General features: G+C 37.8%; 1 protein-coding gene across 3 annotated transcripts in view; it reads right to left on the bottom strand.

Moving 5' to 3' along the window:
• The window catches only part of POU6F2 (POU class 6 homeobox 2), a 333,404-nt gene that overhangs the window by 28,784 nt on the left and 280,976 nt on the right, over positions 1-23,644 (bottom strand). For all 3 annotated transcript variants that reach the window (XM_032103316.1, XM_032103326.1, XM_032103335.1), the window contains exon 7: positions 782-988. In XM_032103316.1, the coding sequence (XP_031959207.1) occupies positions 782-988 (207 nt within the window). The remainder of the gene's footprint in view (positions 1-781; positions 989-23,644) is intronic.

The following is a 23,644-nucleotide window of genomic DNA, read 5'->3' as shown; positions in this document are numbered from 1 at the left end:
GGAGTCAGCAGGAATGTCAAACAAACACTACCAGCAGAAGGAATGCTAAGCCGAATATTTAAGTGAGGGACATTTTTGTAAGTACCTCTTTGATAATCACATTTGATGTATTTTCTGCCCTCAGTTTCCCCTCTTTCAGAGAAAAAAGGTGGGACTACAGTTTCTTGCTCTACAGATGTAGGCAAAACTAATGGATTTGGCTCTAGAGTAGTATAACAAGAACTACAGAAGTGTTTTTGGACCTCACTGGATCCATCCTTAAGTCTGTCAGCTACCTGCTACCTTATACTGAGTAATAATTTCCCCAGAATACCTTCTGTCTACCCAATTATACACAATCATATCTGATTTTCCAGTGAGGAAATCTAATAGGATTTTCTATTTTTCCTTGTTTTCCCTGCATGTTCCAAATAATTTCAAGCCCCAGTTCACTAGGTGACCACTAAGGGACTGAACATAGGCCAGATGGGTCTCCTCTGGCTCATATTCCTATCGCATTTTCACTGCAGAAAACATCTCAGTTGGTCTTATACTGACCTTGAAAAGAAAAGAAAAAGAATAACTGGATAATCCTTGAATGTATAAATAAATTATGTAATACAACATTATTAATTACTACATATATTGTATGCAGTAATACACCAGGCAGGACTGAGTTAATTTTTGTTATTAAAAATGGTAAAGAAGTGGGGGTATTTAGAGAGGCCATGAGAGTGTCTGTGAGGAGCAGAAAATTTCTGTGTATCTATTTTGATAATCATTCAGGCTACAGACACTTTACCTGCTGGCCTGGTTTGAGCGGCGATAGTGTTATTCCCTGGGTATTGATCACTGGGAGTATCTGGTTGCCGATGACAGTGGCGATGATCTGACCCTGGGCATTGGTCAATAACTGTGGAGTGATCGGCTGCACCTGAAGTCCCTGAGCTCCACCTGCCGCCTGGTTGGACGGGACTGGATTAGGCATCAGTGGGATTGTTCCAATAATCTGGAAGAAACAACACAGGGAGAATGCATGCACGCCACATATACTTGCCTTGTATGCTGCATGTTGAATCAAACTTAGGTAAAAATAGCACAGAGAGACTGGTAAGACAGGCTGAGGGTGGGAAACAGTAATTCCTCTACTGGGGTAATGAGGACTTTCCAATTCATTTGCCATGTCACATATCACCTGTACATTTTACCACTGTCCACTGTCATCTGCAACAAATCTGCTGTGGCTTAAGAGCGTATGAAACAAGTGCTGGGCCACACTCTGGGCCGTGGATCACAGTTTGTTTCCACTATTCATTTTAACACACCGTGAAATAGATAAAGTATCAGTGTTTTTGTCTTGATTTCTACATCATCCATATATAATGTTACTAGGGGTGCTCGTGTAATTTTACTTGATCTTCTGATACCTGGTACTCTAGATGACCACCTATTACTCCCATGAGATCTCAGGAAGATACAAAGGGATACTGGTACCTTTCAGGGAATGTCTTATTAAGATACGTCCATAAAAATGCAGCTGGTTTTGGATGACAGCTATGAAGTACGACACAACAGGGGGCTGATGTTAGATAAAATATATTAGCTAACATTTCTGGGGCAAGTAGTTTCAGAAAGAGACACTTGTGACATCTCAGACTTGAGAATACAGTGATTTCCTAGAGTGTGAATGTGCCTGTAAAACTAATATTAGGATGAATGTCAAACAGATGTCGTAAGAAAGCTTGTCAGTCAACAAGCTGCTAGGCTGAAAAAAGTTATGCTGTTGCAAGATTCTTTTTACAAGTATTAGAGAATCTGAAATAAACTTCTGATGAAACTTGGGCCTAAACCCAAACTTTTTCTTTTTTTTCCAAACGGCAACATACGAAGCTGAAGTCATAGGACTGCTGCAACAGGAAAAATAAAAATAAAAAAAAGCATAGCACATCTCTATTTCCTTTACCGTATCTCCCCTCTCTTTATCACAGCCTCCCAGAAAATATCTACCCTATTATAAGACTTCCAGTCTTCCCTTTCCAGAAACCTTGCTTCTTCCTCTTTATCCTCAGCATTCACCCCACTGCATTGTCCCTTTTGACTCCCATCAGTATGATCCCAATTGTCCTGTGTACCCGACCATATATTGACCTGCTGAGAAAGAGGGTGGATTATGACTGAGTTTTCCTTCTTTTTCCTCAGTGGAGATAGAAACAGGGTAGTTTTCCTTAGTCTGTCTGCTGGTTCTCATTCAATTTAGGAGCTTATTTTTTTTAGACCTCTTTGTTTCTGAAAAATTTTATAGAAATTAATCAGCTGATTCAAAGACATTAAGTAGGTATGGAGGGCTGGAAAGAGAAAGAGAAGTATACATAGTACTAGTCACAGACTAGTTTCCTCATGAAAATAGGCTGAAGTGTTCCTATTTGAAACTCAAAAGCAAGTTTGTTCCCCAAACAAACTTATAAAACAAAACACGTAACATTTCTATTGATTTCAACAATTAATTTATATTATATCAATGGAACCCATACAATACAGTGTAAAAATAGCTCTAAAATAATTGTTTAGTGAAAACATCAGTTAGCTTTTTGGGCAGATGACTAAGTTGCTTTGTGCAAGTGCGAAGTAGAACAACACTGAATCTCTTGCTATGGATATAAAATGAACACAGGTGTGAAGTGTGTGGTGAAGAGTAACAGAGATATGTGAAGATATCTGCCTACTGAAATCATCAGAGGTGATACACAACAACCCCAGAAAATTAATTCTTAAAAAAGCATCATGCAAAGATATCCAAATAATTCAGGCATAGGTGGAGGGGCAGGTGGCTGTTGTCACCCTCTCCATTATTAGGCTAAGATATGACTCTATTGAGTGACAGGGTCCTAATGAGTGACTGCTCCTTCAGCAGTCACACCCAATGATGTGCCTCAAGGTAAGCTCAACCATGAAGTACTGGGTGGCAACCTAAACTGACTCCTGGAGCAAGAAGAGTGCACTTGGTTAGCTATGGCAGCTCAGGTAACAAGTGGTAGGTGCTGAAGTTATTGATTTACCAAACTTGCCCAGTTAGAAGGACAGCATGGGAAGGCCAGAGAACTGTAAAGGAAAGCAGGACAGCTCTCCTATGGGAGAACCTGATAAAAAGGCAAGCCCAGCTACTAAGCTGTATTGTAAGAGCTGCATATATCAAGACTGTTCAAAAGACTGTAAAGATACAATTTAAGTTCTTAATGCATTGCTAAAAGGTAGACAGATCAATGAAAATTATTACCCCCATTTTACAGAGCATGAAAGTGAAGCACAGTGAAGCATATTCAGAGTTAGCCTTCTAAGCTGAAATTTCCTGAGAGGTTCTCTTGGCAGATCACAACGCTTTTATTTTTTGTGGTTTTTTTAAGGTATCCCTAGCTGAATGGCAACTGTTTTCCTGTTCATGTGAGAAGATGGCTGTTCACTGAGGAGACAGGCATTTATTTTCATCATTATCAGATTTCAAATTGTTTTCTAAAATCAGACTTTCAACATGAATGAAATACAACTGCAATGCAGTGCAACATGTAAATATCTCCCAGTTTCTGTGACCTAACATATTTATAGGTAACAAATATATTCTTTCACTTTTAATATAATCTCACCCAACACAAGAAATAATCCTTCTTAATTTTATCAGCAGAGACATATCAAAGGCCTCCCCTCCCTTTGCCATGTCTGTAAAGGACACAACCTTGGACTGTCATTGCTCCAATGTAACTTTAACTATCAAGGTCCTAATCCCAGCAAAGCAAAAAATGCTGCGTTGGTGTTATCAGTAATAGAAATGTTTGCATTCACATTTAAAATGCATTTCTTGGACTGCAGTTGGACATTTCACAGAATAACAATGCTGAAGTGGACAGTTTGTAAGGTCAGAAGCAGAAGGCTATCTATATGTATTAATGTGTGTCACACACCATACTGTACATGGCGTGCTGTACATGCACACAGCCAGAAATGGAGCAGGGAAAACACAGATGGGAGAAGTGTTCCAGAAGGACAAATGAACAAATGCCCTCAGGGGGGTTAACATAGGACCCAAGGGTAAATCTTAATGGGAAATAGAAACTTACTGAGATTTCAGAAGATTTTATTTTCTTTTTTACCAAAATAAATTCTTGTCTGGTTAAGAAAAAGATATCCACTTGTCTCTATTTAAAGAACAAGGCTACTCTTTATTGCATGCAGCTTTGGTATGGCTAAATCAGAATCAGGTTTCCCCTTTCAAGTTCCCCCTTGTCCAAGTACCCTCTCCTAAATATCTTAATTGCTCACTGATTCACACATAAGAAGTGCTACAACTGGATTCCTTCCTTAAACCTCGTGTGACTGTCGTGATGCTGAGCCAGATCCCTCTTTCTTCTAATTTTGGTATGAAATTTCACCCTGGGTCTTGCTAATCTGTCCTCTTAAATTATCGTAAAATTTGAAGACAATTAAGGGTTTGATACATTTGAATTTTGTCAAGAAATAAAACAAGGCCATGCCACAGGCTTGAAGCACTGGCATGCCACAGTAGAGACTATTTAATTGCCAGTGATTTCCCCAGTCGGGAGGCATTGCTCCTTTCTAGGAAATGCTGCTACTTCAGATTACATTCAAAGATGGTTCAGGAAGAACATGTGACAGGGACTCATCCCACAAAATACTTACAGAGTCGTACAGAAAGTACGAGTTGGAAAAGGCCTCTTAAAGACCATCTAGTTCAACTTCTCAGCCGTGAGCAGTGATATATTTCACTAGACCATGTTGCTTAAAGCCCCATCCAACCTGGCCTTGAGCACTTCCACAGTGAGACATCCACAATGCTATGTCTTCTCTGAGACACAGCAGAATAGGCTTCTTACTCTGCTAGTGTTTGGACTCAAATTCCTAAACAATCCTGCTTGTCAAAGATGTACTTGAGGAAAAAAGCCCCCAAATCTCTAAAAGTTCTCATGCTACAAAAATACAATCTTAAAAGTTCTGGGGTTTTTTGTGTGTCTTTCACAAGTCCTTTTTATACATCATACAACAGAAAGCAAGCACTGTTCAAAAGGAGCTGCAAAACAGGTGTTGTATGCAAAACAACAACCAGTTTTGAAAGCCCAAGGGTTAACTCAAGGGACTCCCTTGTCAATGCTTCTCTAAGGGAGTCAGACACAGTAATCTGCATAGCACTGTTGATTAAAATAAATTACACCAGGTTGTATCTATCTGAGGTACAGGTTCCTCATATAGGTACAAAATGCAGTGCAGGTGGAAACTGTACTGAGATATTTAATGTAAATTCAGACTTCAACTTTCTTTATAGAGACAGGGCTTTGGTCCTCCTCTACTAAGCACAAAGAAAGACTGCAATTCTGGCCCTGTTCAAGTGACAGTGTTGCCAGAATCCTTGGTGGACTTAGATTATCACTTCAAGTATTCAGTATGTTTCTTTCCTTTTTGTTCATGGATAAATGGATACATCAATTGTGTTGAGCTGCTTAGAGAGCAGCTTATACAGAACTTAACTTAGTATTTTTCTGCTTCCCAAATTTAACTAAATTTTAAAAGTCAGTTGTTTGTTTCTAACTTCAAAAGAAATTTGGGGTGATTTTTAACAGCATCTGAATATTTTCTACTGATTAATCTATTAGTGTGATTTTAGCACCCTAGGGTTTCAAGATACCTGACATCAGATCTCTCAGATCTTACAACTTGAACCTACCATTGCCAAGATGACGTCTGCAATAAAGTTGTAAGGATTGGCTTGCACATGAAATTAATTTGTCGACCTACACCTACATACCAGGTATGGGCTCAGTAGTCTTTGCCTCCATAGTCCTGCAAACTGTAAATTTATCTGCAATGAAGAAATAGCACACAATTAAAGTGAAGGTAAAATCCCGAGCAATGGAGCTGTCTATGGAGGGGAAAACCCCCAAATCCTCAGTATATCAATAATTTCTGTGAATATTACCCCCAATGGCAGAGTAATGTCCTAACACTGATTAACTGAAGTTTAGTCAGTATTGTACCTTTAAATAGATTTCGGCCTTGCTCAATAAAGGTTTCCTCTTAAAAATGAAATAGAAACATCTGATCTCTTAAAAATCTGATCCTTTGAGCAAATGATTCTTAAGAATTAATAACATAAAAAAAAATCCATTCTTATCCTTCCTTCATATTTAATTGCCTTTGTGGTTTACTTTGCTGTAACACACAGGCTGAAACCATGGAGAAATGAGTGATTGCTCATAACTTCTGGGGATAAATGTCTAACTGCAGCACTGCAGATACAAAACCAGATTTTGCATAACTCTGTGACAGACTAATAGATGATTTCCTAGTAGTGAGTCTTTCCTTGCGGCTCCTAATAAACCTACTGTGTCTTGACATTAGGTAAAGCTGCCATGATACTCTAAAATGAAGCATAACGCTGTTTTGTATTAAGTTCTTCTCCCTCTCCGCTCATCAGAAACAGGGATGGCGCCCTGCTTCATTGTTTTCCTAGCACAACCAAAGGAATATTACAAACTGTAGCCAAATCGATGGTTCAACAGCTGCCTTTGTTTCTGCTCTGAAGTATAAGTAAAATCAAAGACCAACTACACTAGTTTGTTTCTACTGTCAGCCAGGGCTGACATAAAGCAAATGGTGACATTTCATCTGGAAAATGTCTTTAACTGTAAAAAGGAAATATTAAATATTTTTAGTAGTACCATCAAAATGAACATCTCTTCAATTTGATCAATGTTACAACTCTTTACATATTGAAGGTTAATTATTCAGTTTTGAACAACAGAACAACAACATAAAAAGAAAACAGAAAAACAGGGGAAAAGTGTAAGAAGCAACATAAAAATTGTTCAGCCAAATGAGACAAACCATCACATACACATAGATAAATGAGGGTGTTGGTGGATAAGCAGATGACCTGGCAACATGTTCTTGTAGCCCCAAAGGCAGCTGCATCCTGAGCTGTATCAGAAGAGTTTGGGGAAAGTGTTTGTCTCCCTCTACTCTGCCCTCATCAAGCCCACATGGAGTGCTGACTCCAGCTCTGTAGTCTTCAGCACAAGAAAGACAGGGACCGAGCAGGTCCAGATGAGGCCACAAGGATGATCAGAGGGCTGGAGCATCTCTCCTATGAAGGCACACTGAGAGAGTTGGGGCTGTTCAGTCTCAGGAACAGAAAGTTCTGGGGACAATTTACAGCAGCCTCCCAGTACATAAAGGTGGCCTAAACACTGGCCAGGGACTGTTTTACAAGGGCATGTAGGACAAGGGATCCATGATAGGACAAGAGGTAATGGCTTCAAAGTAGGGAGGGGAGGTTTAGATGAGATGTTAGGAAGAAATTTTTCACTTTGAGGGTGGTGAAAGTTGCCCAGGGAAGTTGTGGATGCCCCATCCCTCAAATTGTTCAAGGCCAGCTGAATGGGGCTTCGAGCAACCCGGTCTAGTGAGAGCTGACTCTGCCATGGCAGGGGGTTGGAACTAGATATCTTTAAGGTCTCTTCCAACCCAAATCATGCTATGATTCCATGATTTTCTACAGTTTTGCTAACTTTATTCAGAAGCTGCTTCTGTTCAGACATGTTGCATGGTCACTATCAGCATGAGTTACTTTAAGCAGATAATCTAAGGAGAAAATGACTGAGGAAAAGATATACTAATGTGAATCTGCACAGGATTCTTTAGCCTCTGCGCAGATTTCTCTGCCCCTTTCTTAATCACATACATGTATATGTATATATATACAGTATCTATATAAATTATAAACACATAGACACAGATATTTTTAAAAGTACATATGATTTATTATCTACCAATATCAATAAACCCAGCTAGTTATATGCACTATACTGCATATATGCAATCTGCTGCCAATCTACAAACTGAAAAATTGGAATCATGAATACAAGGAATACAATTTGCAGACTTCTTTTGAAAAAAATGCTATTCCATCTCATTCTTTGGAGTAATGACAATATGATTGTTGAACCCCATACAGGATGAGAGTAAGGCTGACTGTGTCTTTCAAATTAGAAGTGGTATTAATTCATGCAAAGCTTGAAAATTTCCTTTGCTGCATTTTATTTCCTAATGACAACTCAAAAAAATGGCACAACAAAATGCTTTTAGGAGAAAAAGGTATCAAATAGTGATACTAGAAACAGGCACCTATGAAACTGTACTCCTGGGTCACCATTTAATGTAAGGAGTTGTAATTTTCAAGGTTAAGTATTGTTCATATATTGTTCAATGTATTGGATAGATAATTGATTGTAAGTATAATGGAATATTGAGTCCAACATTCTGCCTGATTCTCTCAGTGCTTTATTTTTAGAAAATAATGTTTGTGTATTAACATCAAACCATACAGGAGTTTATCTGTCAACACTGTAGGAATTACATGGTGAAACCTTTCGTAAGCAAATACTATTATGTTCTGGTAGTAGGAGCATGTGTACTGTCATAAATAAGGATGTCTTTTTTATCAAACATTCTGAATAACACAATATTTTCTCAGAAAAATCTAAAGATATATAATTATCAAATTAAAGATTAAAAATTATGTTGAGTGTCTGCTGAATTGTTCCTTCTAAGCAATATGCTTATCAGATTTAACTTCCTTTAAAAAACAAGAATTAAATCAGGCATCAGGATCCTTAGAGGTCATAGTTTTCTGAGTATAGCAAAGCAGCTGTTGTTTTTAATTAGATTTGCAGGCCCTAAGCATTTCTGAAAATAAGCTAGTGAGATTCTTATGAAAATATTTATTATTTAAAATTATTTGATGGATGTATAGTATAAAATATTTTAACAATATTTTTGTTTGTTTTGACAAGAGATCCACGATATGTTATGACAGAACAGCCAATACTATAATATTTGTTATGACAAAACAGTCATAATTTCTAATAATATTTGATTATCACAAAAAGATTTCACAACTAACTGTTTTTAGTATTTTACTGCTTGTCTCTCAAGCCACAAATAGCTTTCCTGACTGCTGTGCAGATCCTTCTAGGGTGTGTACAAGCAAACACACTTTTGTATGTGTGGTTTTGTTTTTTTGTGGTTTTTTTTGGTAAATCCTCTTGACAAAAAGTAATGGTATTCATTTTCTCAGTAATTAAATGCACAGCAACTGGACCAGCAGTGTGAATTTCTAGAATAAAATACAATGAAAATATTTTGGTAAATATTCATTCATCCCTACCTCCTTTTCATGAGGCTGTAATTTTCATAGTTGCCTACAGAAGTATCATTGCTGTTTGGCTTCTCTGAAGATTCCAATATCAACTAAGTATCAAAGTTTGAGAGGCAAGAAATCCCTGCTCTGAAACAAAATTTCTCAACTTTTCAAGCTTTGTATATGGGCTGCAACTCCTAAGCCAACCATTAATTTCTGTCTTTAGAATAAAAACTGGATTTAGATTCCTTTAGAACAAGGATTGTCTCTTTTGAGTGATAACATTACTTCCTGCTACTTGTCTCTCAGAGCATAAAGAGTGGACTTGCTTCCAGACATATCAGAATCTAACATACTGGACACACATCACAATGTAGGCATCTCTACAATTTGTGATACGTGCCATGCTGAGCCATTCAAGGATAGCTTGGGGAACAAATTCCCATTTCTCAGCAAGCCTAACTAGGCCCAGCACAATGTGTACAATGTGATTAGGTTGCTTCCACGCTATGGTGACATTACCATCTTGTTTGGAACTACCTTTGCTGTACTGCACTGTACTGGCCTGCTGCAGAGATGCTATGGAGAGGTGAGGAGCCAGAGTGAGGCAGGGTTTAGTGATTGCTCTGTGATCCTGTGGTTTTTACATAAGAACTGCTGTTGAGACATAGCCCTGCACAGATATGAATGAGATAATGTCCTCTACTGCCAAACAGTTCTCACTGAAATAGTGTGGGTTTAATTTTTCAAAATGTAATATTACCCTTTTTTAAAAGGGGTGTGGCACACTACTGACAACGTCTGTGTCTGGATGAGGAGGATTATTTCTGGTGTTATATTTTTATTTCTTTCCCTTGATTGCTCCTTTCAACTTGTTTTACATAGACAATTAAAGAGATGGCATGCTCTTCACTGCCTTGAGTGGGTGGTCACCACTGTCACTGGTTTATCTTGTGATGCCATTCCTGAAAAGTTATTCTACCAGAAGTGCTATGGTCTTGCAAATGTATGCTAAATTTGGCAACCTCAAAGACTTAGATTTCTTTTTCATTTTCATTGATGAAATTTTCTGAGGAAACAGGAGTATATTTTGGGAAAATGGCTTTGAAGGCCTAATGATGTTTTATTCTATCCTTGACTTATCTGTTTATGATATGGATGTTTTCTTAGGTACTCCAGGAGAAACTGGACTGAAATCACTAACCATTAAATAATCTTCAGATGTAATCTTTAGGACCAGAGTTCTTTAATTAGATTACAGGTCAAAGAAGTTCTAGGCCATCAATATATTCTTGAACAATCTACTCTCATCTTCTGACTATAAAATTACCTACACTATATAAAATATTTATCAGAGATCATTGGATTTCTCAGTCTGTAATTCTTAAGGGTGAAATTAATTGCGTATGCTGATTTACTCAATCATTTCAGATTTAGCCAAAATTCATTGCAAGAAAGTTAATATATATTGTAATCAACCAGTATCAATGATACTCAGCACTGTTGTTAGACAATCACATTTCTCCAAATACTGTTATAGATCTTGAGCTTGCTGCACAGATGCCATGACTGTGAATGATATGGTAGTTGTCTCTCAACCCATAACTTCAACATAGCACTGTACAAGACAACATTTGTCTAAATACAAAGTCATGCCCTACTTCAGATGAGGTTTCTGCAATTTTAGATGACCTAGACTTTAGCTAAATAAAATATAGAACTGTTGGTCTTATTAATTAAGATTTGTAACTTTTACTGTGATAGCGTATGAAAGCTCAGGGCAAGGCTGAGATGAGTAACTGTGCAGTAGTACACAAATGTGCAACTGAAACACTTTTCAGTTTTGCAGGACATGCATTTCTTCCACAAGTGGCTTTCTGACTACTGAGAACAAGGCACAATGCTTATCACAGCATGACTATGGTGGAACAAACCATCCTGGATTACCTCTCTACTATAGTGGATATCACTGTGGAAACAAATGTTCCAGCCTATAAAGTGGAATTTTGCTATAATGCACCACAATTATGTGGGAGTTAAAGACAAGAAGAAAAAACTGATTTCACCGAAAGAAGGTGAAGAAACTTAGATAGATCGCATGTAAATTCTTGAATGGAAAACAGTCATGACTCCAAGTTTCTAGATCTGAATGTCTAGGAATAAAAATCCTTCCTGAGATCACATATAGCTTCCTTTTGTCATCCATTCATCACAGAGGTGATTACTCTTTTAAGTACCATTGAAAATTTGCCAGCCAAATACAAGCCAGACCTTAGTCCTTCTTACCTTGTGAAATTTGTTCTGGCTCCTGGTTCAGCACACTGCTCTGCCAATCAGCTCACCTTTGAAAAGTTTGTTAAATTACAGGCCTCCATTCAATCACCTGTAATACGTACTGTATAAATACTATTTATCTCCCCACCAGTACTTGTACAGGCATTAAGTAATTTCCATAAGGCTACCCAAGAGTTATGAAGAAGAGATATCAAAAAAAGTAGGGTATTTTTATGTTGAAGGTGAAAATACACTCATCTGGTTTTCTTCTTGAATATTAGTAGCGGGACTGTATGCTTCAGTGCTCGAAAGCATAGTGACCACGTTATCTCATATTATCAAATGCATCATTAATGTACTTCACCTGACCTGACAGTCGGAAGGGAAAGAAAGCTGCTCTGCTCACATCTTACAGCTTGGCTTAAATTTGTCCACTTTGAACACCACCCTATAGGAATTACGGTTTTAAGTTCTGTAATACAGAACTTAGTATCTACCACGAATGACTAGTCTTAACATCTGTCTCAGAACAAAACATTCTCCTGATGCAATGGCACTTAACTCAGGAGGTAGCTGCCTGTGGGTCTGGAGATGAATATCCAGAATTCAGTCATTGCTCGCTTTCCATTGGCCATTTGAGTCCTTCTCAGAGCTACCAACTAACTTTTGTACATTCAAGATGGTCCTACTGAAACAAATACTTAAAAATTACAGTTAAATCTAAATAAATGATTCTCAAATGTAGGGAAGACATAGGAAGAGACTGTGTTTATGAACCTGTGATGAGAACATACAGCTTAATTACCAGTTTCATTCAGGCCTGGTCCATAGGTCTGCTTAAGGTCGTTAAATAACTATGATTTTCTTATTTAAAGCAGCAGTGGCCCTGAGGTAATCCCGTCTTCAACACCTACATTGCTACTGTGTGGAAGCAACATGTTCCTGATACAGACAGGCAAATTGAAATTTGTTTATATATTTTTATATGAATTCAAACTACTTTATTCAAACTACTCTGCTGTCAGCAGAGCCCATATCCATGAGGTCTGTTCTGTGGAAGGCAGATCACAGACAATGTTCTACTCTTGCATACTGTCTCTATAGCAGTCCTAAAAGGATTTCCTTTTCAACTGTGATCTGCAGAGCACCAAAGGTGAGGACCTCCATTACTTTTTTGACTCTAAAGAAAGGGAAGGATAAGAGCAGAAAATCAGCTGTTTCCAGAATCCCTTCTCCATCTGTGTAGTTGTCATTTGTCTTACACTTACATTTTCAGTTACTTTGCGCAAGCCGTTGTTTTTTTGATATGTTAGAATAAGACCTTAGCACTGTGTTCCGCTGTGATTATGCATTCCATTAATGATTATGGGGCTGCTGTAGAAAATAAATAACAACAATCCTATTTTTCATTAAAGAATTAAATTGTTATATTATGTAATAGTCTCACATTTCCTTAGTTAAGATGACTGACGACTGTGATGCACTCTATCAAGACTTTCAAGTGTGATGCTACTGCTGCACTTTCTGATAATTTTTACTGGTTTACAGGCTCCTGAGGGAAGAACAAAGGGGGCGCTACTTTACCTTCATCAGTACTGAAATGTTTCCTTTACCAAAGAAAAACACATTACTGCCATTTTAAACATGGTGTAAAATGTTGAAAATCATAGCAAACAGTTGGGGGAAAAAATGCAGTGGTAGTCTAGAACTGACTCTTATGCTTACAATTTATTTCAAATGTTTCCCTAGAGCTATTGTTTTCTACATTACTCCTGCAGCTGTGGCAGCTGGGGTGTCAGTGGACCTCAATGACTTGCACTAAATAAAGTGGTCCTTACGAGGTTCAGAAGACATAATTCACAGTTACAGCTACAGCCCTCTTGTAAGGAACCCCAGATGTTCCTCCACATTATCATTCAGAGCACTTACACAGCTCAGCTTTGCCAATCCACACTTAAAAGTCACAGAATCATGCTGGTTGGAAAAGACCTTTGAGATCATCAAATCCAGCCATAAACCTAGCACTGCCAAGTCCACCAGCCTAATTCAGCCTCTCTCTCCTGGTATGTAATGCCTAAGTGTGGAAAAGATTGAAATGAAACAAGAAGATTCCTCATGGAGTGATGTAATATCCTCAGTGCTTTCAAGAACCAGAGAATCTAGCCACAGATATGTTTAACATATGAAAGTGTAAGGATCATCAGATGTTGCTTCTTTCACTCAGGTTTTACCTTAATTTAAGTTCTCCCTGTTAACAACCCAAAGAGCAAGATATTAAATAGAATGAAAAATGGTGGAATCTTCTATAAGGAGAACAAAGCAGATGTGAACAGGAGAAAAAAGCAATTGCAAAAAAAATATTTAGTTTTAGATATTGTCAAAATGCATATTGTAGTTAAAAACGTTCTTGTAATACATTTTTTAAAAAACCAACTCAGTCTCAGTAATATGAAACCTCCAAAAGCACTTCTTATTTAATCTTGGAGCAATAGTGGAAAAGATTTCCTGGCATATGGGAATTACAGCAGAAGAATGAAGAGAAGAGTGAAGTGCAAATGCCATAGTATAATTCATATATGGAATATTTTAATTGCAGGTAAGGGCAGATTTTCAAATTTCTAAGTCAAGGAATTGTGCTCATTTCTGAGACAGAATTGAGTATAATAACTGCCCTTGAAACAATATCAATATTTCTTCCTGAGCAGAGCACAGCATAGTAAAATGCACTAAAAGATGAAAGCTCTTTGATCCTCTTGCATGCTTAAAGATACCAGAACAGTGCCAATACATTTTGAGGAAGAGGCTAGACAGAAAAGAAATATTGTTTGCTAAGATAGCACAATGTCCCAAAATAGTGGCACTGAGTGTACTAAGGACTACAGCAATACTTATTGTTCATAGTTCTATCCCCTTTTTTCTCCACTTCATTCAGGTGAAGTCATTAGTATGAAAACAGATTTGATCTTGACATACACGATAGCTCTATCATTTTAGCCCCCAATATTAGGGAAAGAAAAGCATCTGGATTATATCACAGTGTAGATCTTATGAGCCAGGAGCAGACTGAATAACCAGAATCCCAGAAGTCATTTACAAGAGCCATTGAGCTTCTTTCAATAGTCCAGTGGTTCGGCTGCACTCAATGGTTTGCCATGGCTCTGCTGCCAATTGCCAGGTGATATTTTCTAGGAAGATTTAATCTATTGACTTCTTGTTTATTGATGATGCCAATTACCTCTGGACTCCATTTTAGTTTGGAGCTATGTTTGCATAACACTATCAGGCTCTGACTTGACTTTTGCCTATAAAAATCAAAAGTAATCTACTGACCTGAATGCAATGGCCCCCAGGACTTAAACATGGAACAGACTGGTGTCTGGGTCCAGATGAAGCCTGTAGTTCTTTTAAAATTATGAATTGCATCAGGCTAACTTGTACCCTGAGCAGCTTAGGTCTGGCCTTGACTGGTTATCTCAAGCTTTGGTTTCAGCTGAAACTAGAAAACTGTAGGGGTTCTTCCTCCTTTTCACTGCTCATATAGAATCCATTTTTGTTGGAACCCAAAGTGCAGGGAATGTTTCTCTGCCTGTTCTGAAGGACCCATCCTGCCTGGAAAACACTGCTTTTGACCTTCATCCGTGGAGAAAGCTGCCAAGGCTCTGGGATGAATTAAAATCTACAAGGGTGTGAGTTAGGTGGTAGTATAATATATAGTTTGTTACAGAGTGAAAAATTTAGAGTTTTTAGGTTTATTAGTATAGTAAGTAGATGAAAGCAAGATGGAGGATCCTTGTAGTTTTTTCAGGTCTCTTCCTTCTTCTTGACCTACTCCATTTTCTGCAGTGTTAGTAGTACAGAATGATATGTTAGAAAATGCCGCAGTATAGGCTACGTGAATAGATAGTTCATTAGGCATTGGTAGAAAAGTAAAAATAATGTATGCTTTTTGTGACCACTGGTTAGTTTACCTTTAAAAAGCCCTGAGTTTTCCTGCATTTGCCGTTTGTATTTGCCCTGCTTCATGCTATGCTATCGGCATGTAAATTACTGATATGATATAATAAACAATCTGAAGACGGGGAAATCCAAAAGACCCGTTTGTCTCTTATTCCTGGCAAGGACTTTCTCCCCCATCTGGGGAGGACATGTGGGGGTCGAGAACCTTCACACATTTTTGTCTAGTGGAGCCCCAAGCAAACCAAGTGGATGACACATGAGTAATTTTGAAAGGAAAGCGAGAAATGATGTCCATTTTTGTTTTCACTTCAAAATGGTACTTAAACTAAATTTCAATTTAAAATTAAATAAAAGTCTGAAAAAAATGTTCAGGGTAGATGGAGCCATTCTGCTCTAATCTGAAATCTTTAATATTCTTTTTAACCTTTCTAGGTTAAACCAGAAAAAAGCACCACTAAATTGTCAAACAGAAAATGTAAAAATAACACACTTAAATCTTATCCAGACACTGTACTTTAAATTTTTACTGAACAAATTTGTCAAAATGACACATTTTATATTTAGATTCAATGCCATTTTTCCATCAGAAGTCAGTGATGAAAAAAATGTCATTCAGTTCTGCTCATAGTGCTGCAGGAGTTTATAGTAAAAGATAGTTAAATGAGGTTGTAAAATGTAATTATAATTCAATCTTTAACATAAATTCGAATGTCACACTAGAATTCTGAGGGGTGGTTCTAGATACATAATAGATTTCCTCGAAGCTCACTGATTTCACTGCTGATAAGGTCTCCAAGAGCACTTGCACTAGGGAAGACTCCAGGACCTCAGCTATGGGGTTGAAACCTGGTGTGCTACGTACTGGAGAAAGTAAAGGTTGAAGTAGACCCTGTTTTTAAAAGGCAGAGAAAGCCCTTTTGCTGTTAGGACAGGTAATGTGCTGCCATATTCCAATGGAACAGAATAAAGTCCTGCATTCCCAGTGAATATGTGCCTGAAAAAAAGAAAGGAAGAGAACACTCCTTTCTTAACTCTCTCTCTCCCCAAACTATATACATTTGTTGAGAGCATAAAACTTCCATTTATTCTGTAGCTTTTAACAGGAAGCCTTTTTTTAACATCTTGGGACATGGGCAATCTGGCCTCTAGGTTGAGTTGCTGCACAGTGGGGGAAAATGTAAAAGACAGTGCCCTGTCTACTGTCATTCTTCCTCCAGTCCATGTTCTGAAAAGACTTGCATGGATTTCTCATTCATCACCTTATCCTGAATGATGCTCAAAACCCTCAGTGATGTCTAGCACAATACTGGGAAATGAGATGCTGGAAAGCAATGCCATGGAAAGGGACCTGGGGTTCCTGGTCAATGGCAAGTTGGATATATGCAGTGCCCTGGCAGCCACAAGGACCACCTGTGTCCTGGGTGCATCAGGCACAGCATCGGCAGCCAGGCAAGGAAGGGGATTGTCCCACTCTGCTCTGCACTGGTGCAGCTTCACTTCGAGTCCTGTGTGCAGTTTGGGTGCCACAATATAAGAAAGATACAAAGCTGTTAGAAAACATCTAAAGAAGGGCAACCAAGATGGTGAAGGGGCTGGAGGGGAAGCTGAACGAGGAGTGGCTGAGGTCACTTGTCTTTTCAGCCTGGAGGAGACTGAGGGGAGACCTCATTGCAGTTACAACTTCCTCATGAGGAGGGGCAGGCACTGATCTCTTCTCTGTGGTGACCAGTGACAGAATCCGAGGGAATGGCCTGAAGCTGTGTAAGGGGAGGTTTAGGTTACATATTAGAAAAAGGTTCTTCCCCCAGAGGCTGGTTGGGCACTGGAACAGGCTGCCCACGGAAGCTGTCACAGCACCAAGCCTGACAGAGTACAAGAAGCATTTGGACAATGCTCTTGGGAACATGGTGTAAGTCTTGGAGCTGTCCTGTACAGGGCCAGGACTTGGAGTTGATGATCCTTGTGGGTCGCACCCAACTCAGCATATTTTCTGATTCTGTGATGATAATTGAATTGGTGAGTCTACCAGCTTCTCCTTTTTCCCTCATTTTCACCCCTCTGCCATCACCTCACAAAAAAACCAAACCAAAACAAACCAAATCATAACAACAACAAAAAACCAACCAAAAGAACCCCACCCCACAGCAAAAAACCCAAATCCAACCAAACAAATCCCATTCCTCCCTTCCAAACAAAACCAAAAACCAAACCCAAAATCCGTTTCTCAGATTAAAAAGAAAGTTTATCCCGGCTAAATGTGCGCAAGATTTGTCACCCAGGCTGCTTCACTCAGAAATGAAAATGTAAAGAAGTGTAAACAACAAATAACCTCAAAAAAGGAATTAGCATCTCAAAAAAAAAAAAAAAAAAAAAAAAGAAGAAAGTTATCAAATATGCATTTGTTTATCACAGTCAAGTTTTATGATTCAAACCTTATTCATATATATTTTATGAAGAGAATATCCATTGTGGTGGCAAAATTAAATGTATTTTGAAACTTGTATGTGACATTTATCTATCTGCTCTATCAGAAAAAAGTTGTCATATTCACTCAGACATATATTACTTTTTCAATTTCCTGTCAGTAATGTTTTTTTAATGTTCTTTAGGGGGAGACCACAGGATTTCTCATTTCTAACAACAAAGACCATAATGCTTTAGAATTATGTTTATGAGTTTATACCTAAAATTTTGCACCACCTTTTTTTTTTTTTTTGAGATGAACAGTTTGTTCTTATCCATGATAATCATGGGTTTTGGGTTGTTGGGGTTTTTTTTTGGTTTGTTTTCTTTTTTTTAAAGAAACAGTCAAGTATCTGACAGTGGTCTGTCTTTTTTTTCTTCTTTTAAAGTTCATCATACAAAACACAAACTTTTGGTGCAATTTTATGATGATTCAGGTTCTACTGTGAGCCACAAGAGATAACATAGAAAAAAAAGCACAAGTATTGAAACTCCTTATCACATATCTTCCCTTCCAAGGGGATGATTTTGATAGAAAGTTCATATAAACCAAATGCTTTGAATCAACAATGCTGTGCATCAGGTAAGGCCAAAAGGCCATAGTTAGAGATGAAACAGAAACTAATTAAGAGAGTTAATTGACAAGATGGTACAGCTGTCATGCAAAACAGTGGCTGGAGAGGTGGAAAGTGAAGATGGCAACTTCTTTCTCTGAGTTGCTATTAACTATTGTAGAGAAAACCTTATGTTGTATCCTATAGGCTCAGTGTCAATCCTGCGGGAGATGTTGAAGTCCAGTGGGTCAAGCCCCAGGTAGAAAGGACACTTTTTTCTTATGGGGTTTCTTTGATAGTATGACCCCATCCACAATACAGAATAGGGCACACTCTTTGATGGTAAGAAAACAGGAGAATTCCATGAACAACATTCAAGGTTCATTTCTAAACAAATGCAGAACATTTGAAATCAAATTAGAAGATATGCCTCCCCTTCTAAGCATACATAATATCTAGGAGTAAAAACAAATATTTGGTAAAAGTGACAATAATTATGATGGTGTACAGGACAGAAATTCTTACATTATAAGACTCTTTCATGACATTTGTGACATCTGATGGTTGGAGCTGTGCTGGAAATACATTGATGTTGATCTGTGGTCTGAAGAATTAGTGTATCCCTTTTCTATTCTAACCAAAACAACAGGGTAAATGGCCAGAGAAATGTAAAAAGCAATCTGTCAAAAGGAGAGACATTTTCCCCCCTTCTACAGGTTCAAAAGGTTTTTTTAAACCAGGAGAACGTCAGATATGTAAAGTCTTCAATTATGCACAAGAGATTTTTAAATAACATCATCCTGCAGATGGAATACTTAATCTTACTTGAAAGAAAAGACACTCAATAGAAAAGACCCTCCCCTTCACATTGCAAACCATCACTTAGTTGTATTATCAGTAAAGTTAAGTACACTTTAAATAATTCAGATAGATACTATTACCTTGGTGTCTATTTATTTGGGAAACACAAAGAAGCAAGCAAGCAAAACAGGAACACAATTTTCACCAAAAAAAAATGAAGAATGCCTCTAGACTCATTCAAAAAATAAGGCAGGTCAGCCAGTGATAAGTTCTGCATGTCCTTCCTCAGCTGCTACCAGGAACTGAGTTAAAACTACTGTGACTGCCATGGTGAGCTTAAGGACAACATTACCAAAAGGACTCAAGTATCATTAAAAAGAACCACTGTGTGGTATTGTAAGCATGGAATTGATTTAATTTAATGTTAGACACCTAGCATTAGAAATCCAGTCGTAGACTGCCATTCAAAACTCTCTCTATTCAATGTAGAGAGTAAAAAATCTCTGCAAGATAATTTATCGAAGCTTAAAATGCCTGCCTTAGATCAGTCCTATGTTTTATTTTTTGAGAGTGTCTATTTGTTTCAGTGATGACAGGAAACAATTACAACTAGCTTAGATTGGATGCAGCCTAAGTTGCCTTTCATGTAGTTAAAATTAGGGAAAAGGAATTCAAATCAGGAGTCTAAAGAGACGTAGGACTCTGCTGAGCAGTCAATTCTAATATTGACCTACAGTCTCTAGGTCATTTGGAAAAACAAGTTCCCTTTTTACTGACCATCTGAATCTCAGCGGTACATAAAAGGAGGGTAAAATAATTTTGAAAACACCCTAAAAACAAAAATAAAATCACACAAACTTTTTCTGGGAATGACACTGAACTTTTCTTTATATTTTCTTTTGTGAGTTACTATTAAAATAAAACAAGGCTTTGAGAAGACCTCGCTGTTTGAAAAGATGTGCAACACATGCACAAAATGAAATCTATTTGACCATCCTTGTCTATTACAAATATAAACACAGAGATAGAGATTATTCACTTAAATTCCTTCAACTTGACTGGTAATATCTTGACACATTTCACTGGGGAGGGTATAACTTACACAGCTCTTAAAAAGTAAGTTTAAGAAAAGGACACAGCAATGACTATGGACTAAAGATTTATTAGAAAGATTCCCTAACCATCCCTTGGAAGTAAAATTTCCATTCTGTGCAAACTCAGTGAGAAATTGCTTTCTTGACATGGTACTCATTTATCTCCCCCCACTCTGTGTTCTTTGAGGTCTCCTTTTGCATCATTTGTTGGCTAGTATGAGGCCGATTTAAACATTTCTACATTTGTGCTGTTGCCAGAGACCACAGTGATTTAGTGAATCAGGAATGCATCATTCATGTTTGTTCCCTCTTTTCACTGCATATGATTTTAAGGAGAAATAAAAGGCAAGAGAGAGCCAAGGGTACAACTTGCCTCAGTAAGTGCTTCTTAGGAGGGGCCCTTTCCATTGATGGATCAGGTTATGAGAATTTGAGCTCGGCTCAGTAATATTTAACATATATATTTTTATTTGTATTCAGAAAAGAAGCCTTTTGTTGCAGCATATTTACTTGTGACATTTTGTTCTCAATATATGGGGTGTAATACATTGTTGTTTAAGGACTTCCATGTAAGCAAAGGTCTAATTATCCATCACTGTATATACAGAAGCATGACCCTATCTGAACAGACAAATGCTTCTGTATATTACTAACAGTATTTATAGGTCAGTAGTCTAATGTTAAGATTGTAAATAATTACCCTGAGAAGCTGGTAAAAAGCTAGTCAAGATTTTGTTCTATACTCATTTCCAATATCCCCCTTATACTCTTATAAAAACACAGTTTGTGACTGCAATTTCAGACCATATTCAATCAGCTCTTAGACTTTGCAGATGAGAATCAGGGCTTCTTATGGCTTTCTGTATCTGGTGAACGGAGAATCAGGTAGTTTTACTCTCTTTGGACCTTCATGAACAAAAATTTACATTCAAACTCTTATTTTTTCCAAGCAATCATTAAATTTCATCTCGGTCTCTGGGCAGATTTTTGTCTTGGCTGTTGTGGCAAAAATTCTCATCTGTGGTAGAGAAGAATGTGGTACTTTTTGCTAATATCAATTACATGCTAACATTATTCAAAGGTGTTGACTTTATAATTTATCTAACCTCTGTGTGCATTGGTTCTTAAACTTTCTGCTTTAGCTAAAGGAGTATCTTTCAACAATGAACATAAACAACAACTGTTTTCAAATTCATGTGTCTACTTGACATCAAAGATAGGTCACTGTCTCCTACAGGTGTCTGTACCTGAACAATAGGTATGACAGCTGGGACATTTTGGTGCATCAGAGAAATGAGAGACATTCTCCTGGGTATAAATAGACTATCCAGGAGAGCAACATATGGATTTAAGCGTACAGAGTGGTGCACTCTAGTTGCTAATAATAATTGTAAGAGACTGTAAATACAAAACCCATACATCAGTGTCTGTACGATTAAAATTAAGAGATCTATAGTGCAGATTCCAAAAGGTGTTATTTAAATACCTAAAAATGGAAGCCACCTCCCAGCACTTTGGAGGGGTCTGTGGAGGTGATCATCAACATAATAGACATGTCCAATGTCTATCACAACACACAGACCATGCCATCCTGTGGGCACATGTTGGGAAATATTTTCCCCGCAGTTCTACTAACAAACCTCAATTTTCTTGAACTTCTAATTACTTCATTCTGATCTCTTGTGCAGAGCTAGCAATAGTACCAGTCTACATAGTACCTGCTAGTAGTGAAAGGGTAGCAGGTTAACATCCGATATCTTTTAACTCTCATTTTGCAGTCATTCAATAGTACTTATATTTTTTGTGGGAAATCAAACCCCTAGAAAAATACGGACCTAGTTTTATTCCTCATATTAATATGCGGATTTAATTAATAGAAGGCAGACAGTTATGGCCTGTGCACAGTCATGATTACACACATCTAAAATTATGCTCGAGACAGATCTGAGCTGAAACAGAGCAGCACATCATCTTCCATGCCAAGATGAGAAGGTTTAGTTTATTTTCATTTGTCACCAGAATAAAGATTCAACTGACCCCAAAGACAGAATTATGACTCAAGGGGTAATTAAAATATTTATTATTTCATTTCCCTGTGGGTACTTGTATCTCTTCTGAGGAGATGAACACGGATTTCCAGGTAAGCATACATTCACCTAAGTATGTGTATACATGCACACATGCATGTGTTCACATCAGTGGGAAGCAATTCAGCTGAAAAGAATGTGGGTATCTGCTCTATTTGAACTGTTTTAGGATTTTGTCAGAATATGGCAATAAGACACAGAGGAAAGAACATTTTTCTGGATTGGCCATGGGATGCCTAAAGGAGTATTTTGCCATGTCCGAAATGGGACAAAAGACCTATGTTTAACTAACTGAATCCCAGATACAGAGTGAGGCAAAGAACAACTGTCAGGAGAAGAAAATGGTAGAGACAGGGGAAGTAGAACTGAAACTAGAGAGTTGAATACCTTGGAGCGTCTGAGGATGTGTCACTGACATTGGCACCAGATACCTGTTCACCTGTACTCTTGTTTCCACATGGGTTTATGCTTCCACTTATGGAAGAAACCAAGAGAGCAAAACCAGAACAAATGAGAACAAATTAAGGCTAATAGGAAGAATTGAGAAGGAAAGAAGAGGGAAATTTTAGCATGGCATGTGGTGCTGATTCCCCCTTAATGCTAGTACACTGCATGAGTCTGATATGTTTTTTCTTTGAGGCTGTGTATTTGTGCTATCAAATAAGACATATCTCAGCCAAATGAACAGCCCTCAAAGAAGGGAATGGATTAGGCCCCTGGAGATGATGACTAACAAGTTAAAATTACACTTCTTTTTCAGTTGGGCTGCAGTGACCTATTTATACAATTTCTTTCTTGCTAGCTAGCTAGCTTTTTTTAACATTACAAGGTGTACCTGGCCTCTCTCATCTCTCTCTAAACTGTCTCCCTTATGTCCTGATCACTCTCTGATCTATCTCTCTATCTGCTGGGTGAATGCTAATATGACATATCCAACCTCTAAAACAAACCATTTATTTTGAAACTTGGCTATGTCAGAGCATTTGATGCATCAAACATGAAAATGAATGTATATTTGGATATTGAGTACATCATGTCTTGATATTAAATTATCCCCTGAAAAGAAGACTGATTTTTAAACTGGCAGGATATATGTATTGCTTCCTTGAATCTCTATCACGAAGCTAGACATGACAGGAGTCTAGAAGAGGTTCTCTATGAAGGAGAAACAGAGTTGCTAAAGGGCCATGCGTGTTTTCTTTATATTAATAAATTAATCTTTGCGCTTAAGGA

Source organism: Corvus moneduloides, chromosome 1 (assembly GCF_009650955.1).
Source record: "Corvus moneduloides isolate bCorMon1 chromosome 1, bCorMon1.pri, whole genome shotgun sequence".
NCBI lineage: Eukaryota > Metazoa > Chordata > Aves > Passeriformes > Corvidae > Corvus > Corvus moneduloides.
Note: the sequence above shows the minus strand (reverse complement) of the source record. Positions and strands in the feature narration are given on the sequence as shown.